The sequence below is a fragment of the Pinus tabuliformis genome, chromosome 4_1 (assembly GCF_031772625.1).
Source record: "Pinus tabuliformis cultivar Carrire ecotype Pingquan chromosome 4_1, CPIR1, whole genome shotgun sequence".
Classification (NCBI taxonomy): domain Eukaryota; kingdom Viridiplantae; phylum Streptophyta; class Pinopsida; order Pinales; family Pinaceae; genus Pinus; species Pinus tabuliformis.
This window is the reverse complement of record NC_142303.1, coordinates 724,684,877-724,701,574: the sequence shown is the minus strand read 5'-3', so window position 1 is coordinate 724,701,574 and position 16,698 is coordinate 724,684,877. Positions and strand designations below refer to the sequence as shown.

Sequence of the window (16,698 nt, the reverse complement as noted above, 5' to 3'; positions counted from 1 at the left end):
CTCTTCCATTCATCCCTTTCTTCATTTATCCAATATGGTTGGATAATAGAAATAGCACAAAACAATGCTTCCACATCCTCATCCTTTCTTGAGAGTGCATCTGCAACAACATTTTGCTTCCCTTTCTTGTGGATGATTTCAAAGTCATAACCCAACATATTTGTGACCCATTTTTTCTGTTCTTCTAAAGATAATCTTTGTTCAAAAAAGTATTTAAGGCTATCATGATCCATTTTTACCTTGAAGTGTCTTCCCATTAGGTACGGTCATCATTTTTTAAGTGCATGTAGTATTGCCAACATTTCCTTCTCATAAATAGCTTGCTTGAGATGTAGTCGTAAAAATACCCAAATGCCTACATCAAAACTTCCTTCATTATAATGTTGATCTGCCTGTTGTTTCATTCGATTATGCACCAAAGTTGCATTATCCTTTAAAAGTTGGAGAACTTGTTGTTGATGCTCGATGTGATCTTTGACTGCTTGAACATTTTTCTTCTTGATATGTCCTTCTATCTTGAGAGTTTGAGGAGTGGTAATTTCTTCCAATGTATTACAAGATATGGTCAGATTCATTTCTTGATGCTCGATGTGATCTTTCACTTTTTGAACATTTTTCTTCTTGATATGTCCTTCTATCTTGAGAGTTTCAGGAATGGTAATTTTTGCCAATGCATTATAAGATATGGTCATATTCATTTCTTGATGCTTGATGTGATCTTTCACTTCTTGAGTTTTTTTCTTCTTGATATGTCCTTCTACCTTGAGAGTTTGAGGAGTGGTAATTCTTGTCAATGCTTTACAAGATATGGTCAGATTCATTTCTTCTTTCGCTGGGGTTGGTTCTTGGTGTATATCCTCTTCTTTTGACGTTTCTTGATCCTTTTCTTCCTCCTCTTCACATTCAATGTAAAATAATTTCTTCGCAGCACACTTATGACCTTTAATGTATTTGTTATCACAATTGTAACAAAGCCCTTTTTCTCTTTTTTCTTCCAATTGTTGTGGTGTCAACCTTGTAGGTTCTGGAAGGCTAGGAGAAACAACACTTCCATCTTTATAGTTGTGAGTGGTAGGCTTCCTTGTTGCCATAATTTTTCTTTCCACTTTTCTTACCAACCTGAATGCATTCTCCAATGAATTAGGTTCCCAAAGATGAACCTCATGTTGAATGTTATCCTTTGAAGTCCCTATGGAGACATCAATCCTCTCCTTCTCTGGAATATCATTTTACCTTATATTCAATTTTTTAAAGTTCTCAATGTGCTCTACCATTAAACACTTTTGTTTGATATTTATCAATTGGCTAAAGAAGGTGTTTCTCTTTGTATCCTCATAATGTGTTATCATTTCCTCCGTGAAAATTGACCACGTAACAAGTGGTTTACGAGAAAAAAGCCCTTTATACCATAAAAATTGATCTGGTTCTACATATAAAGATGCAATACGTACCTTTTGTAATAGTTTCACTTCATGTAGATCAAAATATTGCTCCATCCATAGTATCCAATTTACCATATCCTTTCCATCAAACTTCCTCATATCACATTTTCTTGATTTTAGGAGCTCGATCTTGAAACAACTGTAACTCTGTATTTTCAGATCTCCAAGTTCTGAAATTGTCTCCTACATTAGCCCTCGGAGTCCTCTTTCTAACCCCGCAAGTCTGATCAGACTTTGATTCTCCAAGAAAGAGTTATGCCCAATCTCCTAAGATGACCTGATTATATAATGTTTCAGTAGAGAGAACTTGTACAATGTGCCACGTTTCACTGTTTCGACCTTTGGATCTAAAAACTATACACAAAAAAACTACAGTCCATCCTCTTTCTATAACTTCTTACAAAATTTCAATTTGTTTCTCAGACAGAAAGTTATGATGAATTTTCCAAGGTCACATGTTTAGAATGTAATTCAGGAGTCTGCAAAAACTCTAACTTCCTCAGATTATATCTCCGCACATATAGCGAGACAAGGTCTAAGATTTGGACTCGAGCTTCAACATAATTTTAGCTCAAATGGGTTTTAATTTCAAAATCTTAACATTCATAGAAAAAATATTATGGCAAAAATTGCACGATGACCTGTTTGAGATGAAATTCTGGAGCTTACAGAAACCCTAACTTCCTCAGATCATATCTTCGACAATATAGCGATACAAGATCTGAAATTTGGACCCGAGGTTCAGACCCATTTCTTCTCAAATGGGTTTTTTTTACCTTCTGAAACTTCGTAGAGAAAACATTATAGCGAAAATTCCACGATGACCTGTTTGGGGCAGCAAAACCCTAGAATCCAAAACTCTGATACCAAATGTTATGAAACTAGCTGACAAAAAGATAGAAAAAAGAGATAAACGCCTTAGAATTCAACCTCTTTGAGGGGGCAACCTCCTTTACATTACACAAATGAACAATTCTTGGATGATACAAATGACAAGACCTCCTTTCTATAAATAGGAGTCTAAGGGGTCATAATATAATTAGAGCCGACATAACAATAATAATTTAAGGGCACAATAATAACAATAGTGGGCTTCTATGGGGCACAATAATAACAATATGGGGACTACATGGGCACAACAATACAATAAGGTGGTTGTACTAATAAAAATAAGGGGTTACACTAGTATCATAGGGACCTAACACGCAGACGGATGACAGACCTTAATCGTAACCCCGCATGAGACACAATATCAAAATCTTTCGCAACTTTAGATCCATCTTCACCCTTAAGAAATATTATATTGTTGAATTGCCAATATGTATATAATATAAATATAATAATATTATATATACTTTTTATTAACAAAGTATATGACGTATATTTATTTTAACTTTTACTAATTTCACAATATTAATAACTAACATATATGAGATGATATGAATATATTATGATATAATGGTGTCAAAATCTAATTTACAATTAATAATTACTCATATGAACTTGCTTTTGAAAAGTTTTAAATGTTGAAAATTGCAACAAGAAATGTTGAAAATAGCATCAAGAAAAATCATAATTTAATTCGTCCTTGAATTAAATTGTAATTCCACATCTCATGTCAACTTGTAATAGTTAATTAAGTTAATTTTACTTAGTTAGCTCAATTAATTCAAGTTGAGGGCCTAACTAGAGTCATGTAGAGTGTCTCCTACAATTAGGAGCACTAATTGAATTTATTTTGAGTTGTAATTATTTAATTTCGCCTAATTGAGTTAAAGTCAGTTAAAATAGTTCAAACTGATGGAAAAATTAATGGGAGGTCTAGTAGTGGGGTGTAATCTACAATAGTGGAGCATAACCTGCAATAGTGGGGTGTAGTCTGCAATAATGGGGTGTTGTCTGTCGAACAATGGGGTGCAGTTGGTGTTTCTTTCAGTGATCAACTAATAAACTGAAGATTCACTCATAATTAATTCATGCATGTTAGACCAGAGAAAGACCCAGTTGAGATTAGAATTCAAGGACAGTGTACTATTAGTTGTAAAATCATCTAAATTAAACTGATGGTGCATGCAATTAGAGGAAGGCCTATGAGGATTACACAATTCATAATTGAGGAATTTCCCCATTAAATAGGGGCTAATTCCCAAGGGAACAATGCAAGGAATTAGGAGCTTGGAGGCTTGGAAATTTGGCTAAGTATTGGCCAAAGGAAGTTAGTCAGGCAGAGGATAGAAAATACTTGTGTAGGTTGAGCTCAAGGTTAAGCAGAGCATATTGTATTCATCCAGATTCTTTGACTAATGCAATATACATATAGCATGGATTTTTAGCTGTGGCTTTCCCAGGAAATCATTGTGTTACGTGTGATTGAATTCTTTCTCTTGTATGCTTCATGATTTTGCAATCGTTTAATTGTTTTGTTGATGAGTAGAGTAGATTCAAGTCAATTGTTTTAGCATATTACAATTTGTAGTTTGAATCTACAAGGAATTCCTACATGGTATCAGAGCTACATTTGTAGAAATTTCTACATAGTATTAGAGCTAGATTTGTAGAAATTTCTACATGGTATCAAAGTTGAAATCACTATATAAGAGGATAATTCTAGTTCAAGGTAAATCCAAAAGACCCTATGTGCAGACTGCTTCATAGAGCTAGAAGGCTTCTAGTGGGCAGATTGGTAAGCCAATGTTTAGTAACACAAAAAGGAGTTGTAATCATTTATATTGGTAGATTGAGGGGTAGATAGATTTCCCACAGGGAGATCGAGACTCAGAAGGAGTCTAGTTTAAGAGGGAGCAACCCTATTGAAGCTAGTACTTCAAGATATCGGGAGATCAAACTCATTATTACAGTAGTTGCAGCAATAGTGCAGAAGAAACAATCGAGCAGTAGCAACAACAGTATGAGCATATCAGAGTTTTCTTTGCATGTAGTTATACCTCTTGGTGAGAGGCGGGGCGATGTGAAGCAATAGTCCCAAGAGTGCAGAAAGTTGGGCAGGATCCATTGAGGTGTTTTTGTCTCATGGATCATTACCTTGCTACGACGACCCACAATATTCAGTAGCAGGAGGATCAATGTTAGTCAAATACTGAGGAGTGCAGAGTAGAGTTGACAATAGAGCAGGAGGCTTGGTAGCAGAGTCAACAACAACACAAATTTTCCCAGTAGATAGTTGTAGACACAATTGATTCAGTTTATTTATTTTTTTATTCTTTTCAGTTGCAGATGTTGCAGTAGCAACAATAATGACAAGAGTTGCATTCAGAATCTTCCAAAGGTATTAGATTGAGATAGATGTGAATCCCTTTCTTGTTGAGAGGGAGTGTTGAAAACTGCAACAACAAATGTTGAAAATAATATCAAGAAAGATCTTAATTTAATTCTTCCTTGAATTAAATTTGGATTTAAATTGTAATTCCACATCCCATGACAACTTGTAATAGTTAACTAAGTTAATTTGACTTAGTTAGCTCAATTAATTCGAGTTGAGGGTCTAACTAGAGTCATGTAGAGTGTCTCCTACAATTAGGAGCACTAGTTGACTTTATTTTGAGTTGTAATTATTTAATTAAGTCTAACTAAGTTAAAGTCAATTAAACTAGTTCCAACCGATGGAGGAATTAGTGGGAGGTCTAGTGGTGGAGTGTAATTTGTAGTAGTGGGATGTAACCTATAGTAGTGGCGTGCAACCTGCAGTAGTGGGGTGTTTCCTCTCGAACAATGGGGTGTTGCCCGAAGTGCAATGTAGTGCTGCCTGTAGTGATCAATCAATAAACTGAAGATTCACTCATAATTAACTCATGCATGTCAGATCAAAGAAAGACCCAGTTGAGATTGGAGTTCAGGGACAATGTACAATCAGTTGTAAAATCATCTAAATTAAACCGATGGTGCATGCAATCAGATGAAGGCCTATGATGATTGTGCAATTCATAATTGAGGAATTTCTCCACTATAAAGGGGCTAATTCCTAAGGGAACAATGCAAGGAATTAGGAGTTTGGAGGCTTGGAAATTTGGCTAAGTATTGGCCAAAGGTAGTCATTCAGGCAGAGGATAGAAAATACTTGTCAGGTTGAGCTCAAGGTTTAGCATAGCATATTATATTCATCCAAATTCTTTGACTAATGCAATATACAGATAGCACAGGTTTTTAGTTGTGGCTTTCCTCGGGAAATCATTGTGTTATGTGTGATTGAATTCTTTCTCTTGTATGCTTCGTGATTTTGCGATCGTTTAATTGTTTCCGTTGATGAGTAGAGTAGATTCAAGTCAATTGTTTTAGCATATTACAATTTGCACTTTGAATCTACAAGGAATTTCTACATGGTATCAGAGCTAGATTTGTAGAATTTTCTATATTGAATCTCCTTTTGCTTTTAGAATAAATGGTTCGATGGTTTTTTTTACAGATTTTATGAATAAATAATGTTTTCTCTTATTTGATTATCATATAATAAAGAACACTCTTCATTTGTGTAGTCATATTAATTTTAAGTATCTATTGTATATTTTCTAACATTTCTTATAAAGTTTACAAAGTTCAAGTATCCTTTTTTTTTTAAGGCATTGAATTTATTTATACATTCAAATACACATTTTAAATAACAACAAATCAAAATTTTACTCAAAATTGTATACTTCAGTTCCACAGAAAAAAACCATTTTATTTGATAATTAGATTTTACTTTATTTAAATAACTCTAAAGAGCCATTTAAAAATATAATTGAAATGTTTTTAAATAAACTAAAAATAATAATAATAAATTATCACACATAATGAGTAATAATAATCAGTAACAACTTTGTTAATTACAAATTAATTAGTAATATTAACAAACTAATCTGTAAATAATACTAAAATCTGTCGCATTTGATTTTTCTTTTCTAAATAAAGCATATACATAAAAGTATATATAAAAATGTTAACCTTTAAATAGTGTTATTGATCTGCCCTGAATAAGAACCAAATTAAATTCATGACTTTCATCGCAAGGAACCTAGCCATTCGTTATGTCCGGCTTCGTCGACCGAGGTACCTTCCCACGAATATTAAAAGGGGGGAGATACATTGGTAGAATCACGTGAATTACCAACCAAAATGACTATATCTACTCACCCCTTATTTAATCCTAATAATTCTAAAGTTCGCAGTTTTTGTTAAGGATGGTTAGTTTGATAGCCGTGGTCTATTCTGAAACCAGATTTTAAAAAAATTATTATTTAAAAATCAAAATTACATAAATGGTCTAAAGTTAATAATCTAAAAATATTCCACATATATAAAATCTCACCCATAAAATCAAATATATAATTTTTTTTCCTTAGGTGTATTCAAACTTATCTAGATTGTTTGCAACCTCACCTCTCCACTAGCTGAAATTCACCATCTCAAATTCTCAGCGTTACACAAATTAAACAATTGATAAATTAAATGACTATCTATGTTTATAAATTATTTAACTTATATAGGTGTGCTATTTTATATTTATATAGTGGTGTTAGTTCATCTCATTGGATTTCAAACGCATAATTTTTTATTTATAATTTTTATTTTGAAAATAATTTTAAAATTAGCTAACTGATTGATTTTTTTTTGTAAAATTATAAAAACAATAAAATTTAAAAATAAAAAATAAAATATAAAATGATTTAATTATCTTATAATTAATTAATGATAAATATATGAAAATACATCAAATTAATTTTAAATTAAGATTTTTTTATAACACAATTCATTTATAACTTTTGCTTTTGGCGTTTTGGTTAATTTTAATATTATTTAAATGATATATTTAGAAAAAACGAAAATACTAAAACCTTTAAATTATTAAAAAACAAAATTCATGAAAATGGAAGTAATTTAATTATCTTAGTGATATATATATGAAAATAAGATCAATGTTATTTTTTAACCCCGAGGGCGTGGAGGAAAGTTGGAGATTTGACCCCATGACCTCCCAAACTGGGAAAGTGCTTTAGCAACAGGAACTCAACTGGTAACTTGACCATTTGAGCTATCCCTTCAGGCTTGAATAAGATCAATGTTATAATTAGAATATTAGATTCATTAAAAAAAACGGAAATAAGCAATTTAATTACCATATAATCGCAGATTTGACCCATGACCTCCCAAACTGGGAAAGTTGGAGATTTGACCCCATGACCTCCCAAACTAGGAAAGTGCTTTAGCAAGATTTGACCCCATGACCTCCCAAACTGGGAAAGTTGGAGATTTGACCCCACGACCTCCCAAACTGGGAAAGTGCTTTAGCAACGGGAACTCGACCGGTAACTCAACCATTTGAGCTATCCCTTGGGGCTTGAATAAGATCAATGTTATAATTAGAATATTAGATTCATTAAAAAAATGGAAATAAGCAATTTAATTACCATATAATCGCTTTAGGAACTAAGTGATTTAGCAACGGGAACTCGACCAGTAACTCGACCATTTGAGCTATCCCTTGGGGCTTGAATAAGATCAATGTTATAATTAGAATATTAGATTAATTAAAAAAAACGGAAATAAGCAATTTAATTACCATATAATCGCTTTAGGAACTGAGTGATTTAATTATCTTAGTGATATATATATATGAAAATAAGATCAATGTTTTTTTTTAAGATATCGGGGCGGATCCACGCGAAGTCTTAACAGGCCTAACCCCGAGGGCGTCGAGGAGATTTGACCCCGTGACCTCCCAAATTGGGAAAGTGCTTTAGCAACAGGCCTAACCCCGAGGGCGTCGAGGAGATTTGACCCCGTGACCTCCCAAACTGGGAAAGTGCTTTAGCAACAGGCCTAACCCCGAGGGCGTCGAGGAGATTTGACCCCGTGACCTCCCAAACTGAGAAAGTGCTTTAGCAACAGAAACTCGACCATTTGAGCTATCCCCTGGGGCTTGAATAAGATCAATGTTATAATTAGAATATTAGATTCATTAAAAAAACGGAAATAAGCAATTTGATTACCATATAATCACTTTATAATTAGATATATAAAAATTAAATTAAATTGAGTTGTTAACAAGTTCAGAACTAGAATTTTGATTATAAATTTGATATTTTTGAAAGGAAATATTTATTATGATTTATAAAATAATTATTTAAATTGTTTTTATCTGAATTTTTGTTATATTATTTTATTATTTAAATTTTAATTTTAATTAAAAATAATTAAAAATAAAATTATAAAATTATTATAATTTTCTCTATTTCTAATTAAAAATGTAAAATAAACCCAATAAATACTTTTTTAAACATCAATATAAACAATATTATGTATATCTATATACAACCAGTACGTCATATTAAATTACGCTACTTTATTATTTAAATTAATTTTTAAATAAAATAATAATTTAAAATCACTATAATGCATATATCTATACAACCAGTACATCATATCAAACTACACTATTTTATTATTCAAATTACATTTTTAAATAAAAATAATAATTTAAAATCACTAAATTATAAAAGTATTACCATTTTTTCAATTTCTAATTAAAAATGTAAAATAAACCCACTAAGTGGCGATCCTCAGCATTCGACGGAACAATGTTGCGTATGTCTATACGGCCCGCACATCATGTGTAACCCATATATGTTACATTATTTATGATAAGATACTCGCCGTATCAGCGCAACGAGAGTTTTGTCATAAATGAAAGACGTAAATAGAAGTGATTGTGACAGTGATTTGAATACCGAATCTACTTTTTGGCTCGTGATTTTTTGAAAGGCTCAATGGCTTTTCAAGGGGCTTGGAACTTGGAAACTCCTCCTCACTTGGAAGTTGTAATGGTTTTCATACGGGACGTACTCCGTAAGGCAAGGCAAGGCAGATTCAATTTATGTGGAGAAATAGTGTTTGGGTTGTTGGAATTAGGATAATGGATAAATTAGACTCATGACTTAACTTCAATAATATTCAGTTAGAACGAGTCAAAATTTTGATTTTCATAAAAATGTTTGGACATCATTCAAACATAATTGGAATGTTTTGATAGTATTGGAATTCTTTTATATTTTTTATCAATTTTATTTATGATTTTTAACAATTTTATTTAGATTTGTGGGGATAAGTGTGACTTATTTCGGAATAAAGTTTAAGGTTTTTAAAATGTTCATTTATAATATAGATTTAATGATATACATAATAAAATGAAAAGTTTTTAAATAAATAAATTTTCTGTCATGTAGTGTGTTTGCTATTTTTACTCTACAAATTCTCAACATTATATAAATTAAACGACGCAAAAATGTTTTGATGGTTATTGATTTTCAACAGAGTGTAAACTAAAAGACAAATAAATGTTTTGATGGATATTGGCATTTATCAATCATTAAATAGATATGGCTTTGCTACTTGATAAATATTTTGTAACTATTTCTTAAATAGCTAGACAATTTATAATAATTTAGTTGTGAAATGCACAGTGGGGCAATGCATGCTCACTCATCAATATTATTCAAGGAAAACTAGATCACTTGGAATTGGGTAGTCTGTAAGGGGCGAAGCTTTCATTCCTACCAGATGCCTCTGAGTCTTGGGCTATTAACTATAGTTGTGCTAGTTGGTAAGCATTGTGTAACTATTTTTTAAATAATAAGAAAATCTATAATAATTTAATTGTCAAACCAGCGATAGGGACAATGCACGCTGACTCATCACGGTTATTCAAGAAAAACACACCATTTGGAATTACCCTACTAGTGGTCCCTAAGGGAGCATGGTTTCATTCTTGCCAGATGCGGATGACTCATCACTGTGATTTAAGAAAACCACACTTGGAATTACCCCACTAGTGATTCTTAACTAGGTCGGCTGACTCATCACTGTGATTTAAGAAAACCACACTTGGAATTACCCCTCTAGTGATTCTTAAGGAGGCCGGTGACTCATCACTGTGATTTAAAAAAACCACGCCACTTGGAATTAGCCCACTAGTGATTCTTAAAAGGCAGACGACTTTCACTTTTACCAAATACATCTGAATCTTGAGCATCCTTATATCCTAAAAACAAACTCTTGACCCAACCAATTGTGTAACTACTCCATATGGAATTTTTTTATGAAAATCTGACTAAACAATTTTTAATCAGGTTAACATTTAAGAGGTATTATCAGCAAAACAAAAACCGCTTGCTTGACCGATTAAAATTTGTGGGTGCGCTTTGAAACAGGTACAGTACTGACTTTTATGACTTTCATGGGGATGAATAATTTTATAATAGTCCGACCATCGCAATGTTCAGTTCAGTGGATGTAGATGAGGATGATGGGGTCTTGAAATCTAACAAGTTGGTAGTAGACAAACCGAATAGATGGGCCGTAACTCGGGAAAGGCTGAAACCAGTGGCGAATTAGTCGGCGCCCATAGTGACAGAGATGCAATGGATTGGGATTCCCCATTCATCATGTCGTGTCCAACAAAAATTCGTAAGCGCTGTCGCAACGTGGGCGGGTGTCGGAATCCAAGCTTTTGCTCGCCGCGGGCTTCGAACAAATCTCCACAAAACCGGGACTCCAATACAAGGAAACGAATATACCATCGCCCATTTGTTTACGCGAGTCAGAGGGCAGGTCGACAACGACGTGCCCGCCGTTTGGCCATTTAGACGGAATGATTAATGAAGAAGAAGCCAAAAACTCGCCGTCGTATTCTCTGGAGTTTTTAAGGCGGTTTTTGGCCTAACCCGACCGGTGAAGTAACTTAGAAAACCGCCTACCGCTTGGGCGGCGGCCCAAACTATGGGAGGGGAGACGGCCGTTTTTTCCGCCGGGTTCTGCCGGATTTGGCGGGCCAACCCCCACAAAATCCAAGATAGGCACGTTCAGGTTCGGACGTAGGCATTGGGAGCCGAGTCGTTATATATAGTCGTTCGGTTCCAGAGCCCTAATGCGCTTTTGACCAGGGATTAGTATTAGTTTTTGGGTTTTATGGTATTCGCTTGCAAACTTTTAGGGATTCTATCGAAAGATGACATATGTAAGAAGCCAACGAGGTTTGGTCGCTGGGAATTTGCTGGAAGGATTTTCCTATTCTTAGGGCACAAGTTTTCCCCCCTTGCTTCTCGTGCGTGCTTGCCAAGTCACTGTTGACACCATATATATATCTATAGGCTATGAAGGGGTATTTAGGTTAGTGTTGTTTCTCCGGCGTTTGAGAGAAAGAGACCGATTTTTCCAAGTTTCATTGAGGATTTTGGAGAAAAACGCAATCTAGCAAGAAATTGTCACAGCAATCGAGGTACAAATCTATTCACTCCCCATATTTGCGTTGCATTTCTGTAGTTTTTGGTCTGAAATTTGTTTATAGGTTGGCCGATCTTGATGAAATTTATGTGCGTGTCGCTTTTTCCATTTCGTTTCTGAATATAGTATTGAGGATGGATGGTTCACATTGATTTTTAATGGATGTGTAGTTTGATCGCGTGAGAGCTCTAGGAGCTTGTAGTGATGAGGATGAGCTGCAATGGCTGCCGAGTCTTGAGAAAGGGCTGCAGTGAAACTTGCATCATCAGGCCTTGTCTTCAATGGATAAAAAATGAAGAGTCTCAAGCTAATGCCACTGTTTTCCTAGCAAAATTCTATGGTCGGGCTGGACTGATGAACCTTATAAGCGCTGGCCCCGAACATCTCAGACCTGGTAAATCTTTATCCGTGGCACAAACCCATAAAAATCCTGGTTTCATATTTTTGCATTCCTTCGATTCGCATTTCAGACATAGGGTCAGAAGGGTTTGCATTTGTGTTCATATTTACTGGCTTTTTAATACACAATGTTAAGAAGATACTTTGCTTCTCCTCACAGGGTTCCCGTTTTTTTGATTTTGTGTTTGTTTCAGCCATATTCAAGTCTCTTTTATATGAAGCCTGTGGTAGGATGGTGAATCCAATTTTTGGATCGGTGGGTTTACTTTGTTCTGGGAATTGGCAACTTTGCCAGGCAGCAGTAGAAAGCATTCTGAAAGGTTGCCCCATTCATCCGATATTAATGGACTCTTCTGGCACTCAAATGCCAACAGAACATTCCAATACAAATCCATCAGTGCGTTCTACATTGATGGAAACGATAACCAATGAGCTCCACAAAGTAAAGACCAAAGGCCGATTCAAGCGCAGAAAAAGCACAGTCAAAGATTTGTCACTGAACAACTCCGATGCAGAAGACCTGGGAGCCTCTCAGGTCTTTAACCTGAGATGGCGGAGGTGTTATCCTGGCGAATCGCAGACACCAGCACTGGAAGGTATACCTAACAATTTGGTCTCCAGCGATTCGAGTTGTGAATCTCTTGAGCATTTCGATGACCTGAGAAATCACAAAGAGGCAGACATGGAGGGGCATGTGTCAAAGGCTATGGATATGGGGCCTGCCAACATCAAATGTTGTAATGATCAAAATGATCACAAGGCTGCCATGGAATCAGTTCCTGAGGTCTCATACACACAAGCACCAGATCTTGAAGACATGCAAGCCATCAAACATGAATATGAGTCAATATCTTCTGATGTGACAGATGTGAAACTTGAGCTCACTCTGAGTTCTCAAGGGTCTGCTACACGTGCTGCTGAAAAACATCATACAGATTTACATTGGAATAGCTGCATGGAGCATTCTGATGAGCCAACAATCACATATCTTGGCCTTGGATTGACTCAAGCATGAAATATGAGGTTGAGGCTAAGACAGTGAATCCCAGGAATCTCAGATAAAGCTAAAGTAGCCATTGATATACCACTTCTTACCATGGTAAGAAGATTTTACCACCATTCCGAGAATAGATAGGAAATTTTGTTGGCCGGCATGGTTGCTGTGCAAAATATAAAGTATCAATAAACTGGAAATGGCGAAGACATGCATTTTCTTTCTGTGGGTGAGAGTAATAATGCCAACGACCGTGATAGGCGCTGTTGCATATGCCAATCGCCAATAAAAAACCAAAATCCGATGTGTAAAGTTGTCCATAGTATATTTCTGTACTTAAAACAGGTTGGTAGTTTAGGGTAGTTGGTCGATGAATGCGGAAGGCGACTATATACGCTGGATCATCACATCAATTCAAAGAACATGCGGCATGTTCCTTCCTTTTGAGACAGCTTTCATATTCCTCACCAACTTAACTTTTGCAAAAGTGGAGATATCCAATGCTTTCAAATTGGTATCTGCAATCATATAAATTACAACTTTAGATTGTTTTGGAAGTTTGCCAAACCCCCTGCATTTTCAACTATTCGAAGAGGTTGCCTGTCACTTCATTGAAAATTTTGTCCTCCATGAAGGTTGCTTAATAAGAATATTTACTGACTAGGAGATTGTATCTCTAATGTTCTGTACAAAAACTTCATAAATCAGAGAAACTGAAGGCATGGACGGTCTGTAAACATTGCAATTTACTAAAGTTCAAAGGATTTCTTTCAATATCGTTTCAGACAAAATAAAATTAATAGTGTCGGTGATTCCCGACGAAGTTCTTTCGGGAGTTGTCTGGATTCCTTTTGAAAAAACCCATAGTTTGACAAAAATGACACTGTCATTTCAATGTCACATTGCTCCAATAGCATTTCCTTCTAAACATTGCCAAATGACATGCATGTACAACTCAATATGATGTGACGAGATGATTGGCTGGGCGAATGCTTTATGGCTAAAAACAAAATAAATGGTTAGCAGATCACATCTTCACATTTAGAGTAACGTGTACATTTCAAATACCTGTCGTGAGCTCAGCCTTACAGTTATGAAAGAATTGGAAGCATGAGTTTATTAATTCCTTATGATTAGTTTGGTGTTTTAATGGGAAGTTTTTTTTGCTGTCGCCCAACTTTTAACATATTTTTTTATTTTTATTTTTATTTAACAGGAATTGGTTTTGTGCACTGGACCAATTTTCACTGCCACCATTATTTTTGGGTGTCTACATGCACCTGTTGTGGGCCAAACACTACAACTATGAAAGAATTGGAAGCATGAGTTTATTAATTCTTTTATGTAGAATGTGCAAGTGGAATGTTTTTTTTATTAGTTTGGTGTTTCTTTGGTCAGATGTAGAGATTTTTTATTTTGGTTTTCGAAATTTTAATTATTTATTTAAAAGAATTGGTAATTGGGTTGGTTTTGTACTTGTTTGATGAGTCATTTTTTACTATTATCATTGTAATTTTTAGGTGTTTATATATGCTTTTTAGGTAAAATAAGGTAAGTGGGGGATTTGAACTTCGAATCTTTTTGGTACATAACACTTGATTTTCATGGCTCTTACTAGTTGAGTTTCTCATGGGGGCTTTTAACATATATTTTGTTATTTAAAATGTATTTTTAAGTTTATAAAATCGTACTTTAATTATTAGATGTTTTTGTTTTTATGACACATTTTCCGTTAACTTTTAACCAAAATATAGTCGGCAATTTTTGGAATCTTAAGTTTTAATAGTGTAATTTACAAAGAGTGCTCCATAGATTTTTTAGGGGGTTGAATCCATTTGTACATTCAAAAACATATTTAAAGCAACTTAAATTCACAATCTTGCCAAAAATTATATCTTTGAATTACAACATTTATAAATATACAAGAGCAACCAGATTGTGCAGAGTCTTGTGTACAGTCGTCGTTGTGGAGTAGAGTTCACTCTTGTGTATAGTTACCGTTGTGGAGTAGAGTTCGATCAGTAGTGGTGGAGTAGAGTTTGATAGTAGTGGTGGAATAGAGTTCAAGAAATAGGTAAAGAGGTTACAAGGTTAATTTTTTAAAAATTTATAGAATGATTTTTATTGGAGGAGTTTAATGGTAAAAATAATTTTGAATTACAAAATTCAAAATGTGAGACTGGACAACAACAATTTCATGATGTTAAATGGTAAGAGAAAGAAACTTGCAAATATCGCTGATGAATAATGGGATTCAAGAGCTCTCAACACTATTTGATTATGTAGTGTAGATGATGTCATGTTTAATATTGTTGAAGTAACAATAGCAGTCTTAATAGTAGCAAGCTTAGGGAGCAAGATAGAGAGCCTTTATATGATGGAATCCTTGACAAAGTGTATTTTCTGGAGATGTATTTTCTGGAGAAGGCCACTGTACAATGTAAAAATGAAAGAATATACAAAAATTACAAATTATTTGAATGTATTTAATATTTTTATATTTTAATTGACTATACAATGTAAAAATGAAAGAATATACAAAAATTGCAAATTATTTGAATGTATGGGCTCCCTAAAATCCATAAGGGAGGAGCTCCCCTTAGGCCTATCGTCAACACCATTGGAGGTCCTACCTATCTTCTTGCTAAGTTTCTTGCCTTGAAGCTTAAGCCCTTAGTTGTTCGTACAACATCCTTCGTGAAAGACTCGGCCTCCTTTATTGAAGAGCTCAAGGACATCAAGCTGGACCCTGGAGACATTCTGGTTAGTTTTGATGTTGTTTCCCTCTATACTTGCATCCCTATAAATGAGGCAATGGATGTGATCAACTGTCTTACTGATCCTGACACCGCTCGGTTAGTTGAGATCTGCCTCACCTCAACCTTTTTTAGTTTTGAAGGAGAGTTCTTTAAGCAAACTTGTGGGGTTGTCATGGGCTCACCCCTATCCCCTGTGGTTACTAATCTGTTTATGGAGGATTTTGAATCTAAGGCTTTGAACTCAGCCTGTCTCCTACCCAAACTTTGGAAAAGGTATGTAGATGACACTAATGTCATCTGGTCTCACGGCCAAGAGGAGTTAGATCTCTTCTTCGACCATCTCAATAATCAATCCTCAGCTATTAAGTTCACCATGGAACAAGAGGTTAATGGTTGCCTCCCGTTCCTTGATATTCTTATCTCTAAGAATGAGGATGGTTCCCTCTCCCACCGAGTGTTTCGCAAGAAAACTCATACGGAGCAGTATCTTCATGCTAGTTCCCACCATTTCCCGACCCAGAAGTTGGGGGTTCTCAACACCCTTGCAAATCGTGCCTTAAGGATCTCTAATGATAAGAGCTTCGAGGAGGAGAAATCCCACCTCCTTAATGTCTTTGTTGAAAACGGTTATAGTAGACACTTGGGACAAAAGGCTTTCCTCAAAGCAGCTACGAATTCGTCAACCAAAATAGGACCTAAAGAGTGGATTCCTAGTGTCCATCTTCCATATGTTCAGGGGACCACGGATAAGATTGCGAGGGTTCTTAAGAAGCATAATGTCCCCACAAATTTTAGACCTCTCAACACCATTCGTAAATCCCTCAGATCTGTA

The 16,698-nt window shown here is 34.9% G+C and overlaps 1 protein-coding gene across 1 annotated transcript; it reads left to right on the top strand.

The window, feature by feature from the left end:
• The first annotated feature begins 11,353 nt into the window (after positions 1 to 11,353).
• On the top strand, positions 11,354 to 14,243 carry LOC149178190 (LOB domain-containing protein 42-like). The gene is made up of 3 exons (XM_089420293.1): positions 11,354 to 11,709; positions 11,885 to 12,108; positions 12,308 to 14,243. The coding sequence occupies exons 2-3, from the start codon at positions 11,919 to 11,921 to the stop codon at positions 13,126 to 13,128; spliced, it is 1,011 nt and encodes a 336-aa protein (XP_089276419.1). The 5' UTR covers positions 11,354 to 11,709; positions 11,885 to 11,918; the 3' UTR covers positions 13,129 to 14,243.
• Positions 14,244 to 16,698: the final 2,455 nt, after the last annotated feature.

Excerpts from the sequence above, each read along its gene's own strand:
- LOC149178190 (XM_089420293.1), top strand. The coding sequence starts at position 11,919 with ATGAGGATGAGCTGCAATGGCTGCCGAGTCTTGAGAAAGGGCTGCAGT. Across the intron at positions 12,109-12,307 it reads CCCCGAACATCTCAGACCTG|CCATATTCAAGTCTCTTTTA; the intron begins GTAAATCTTTAT and ends TGTTTGTTTCAG.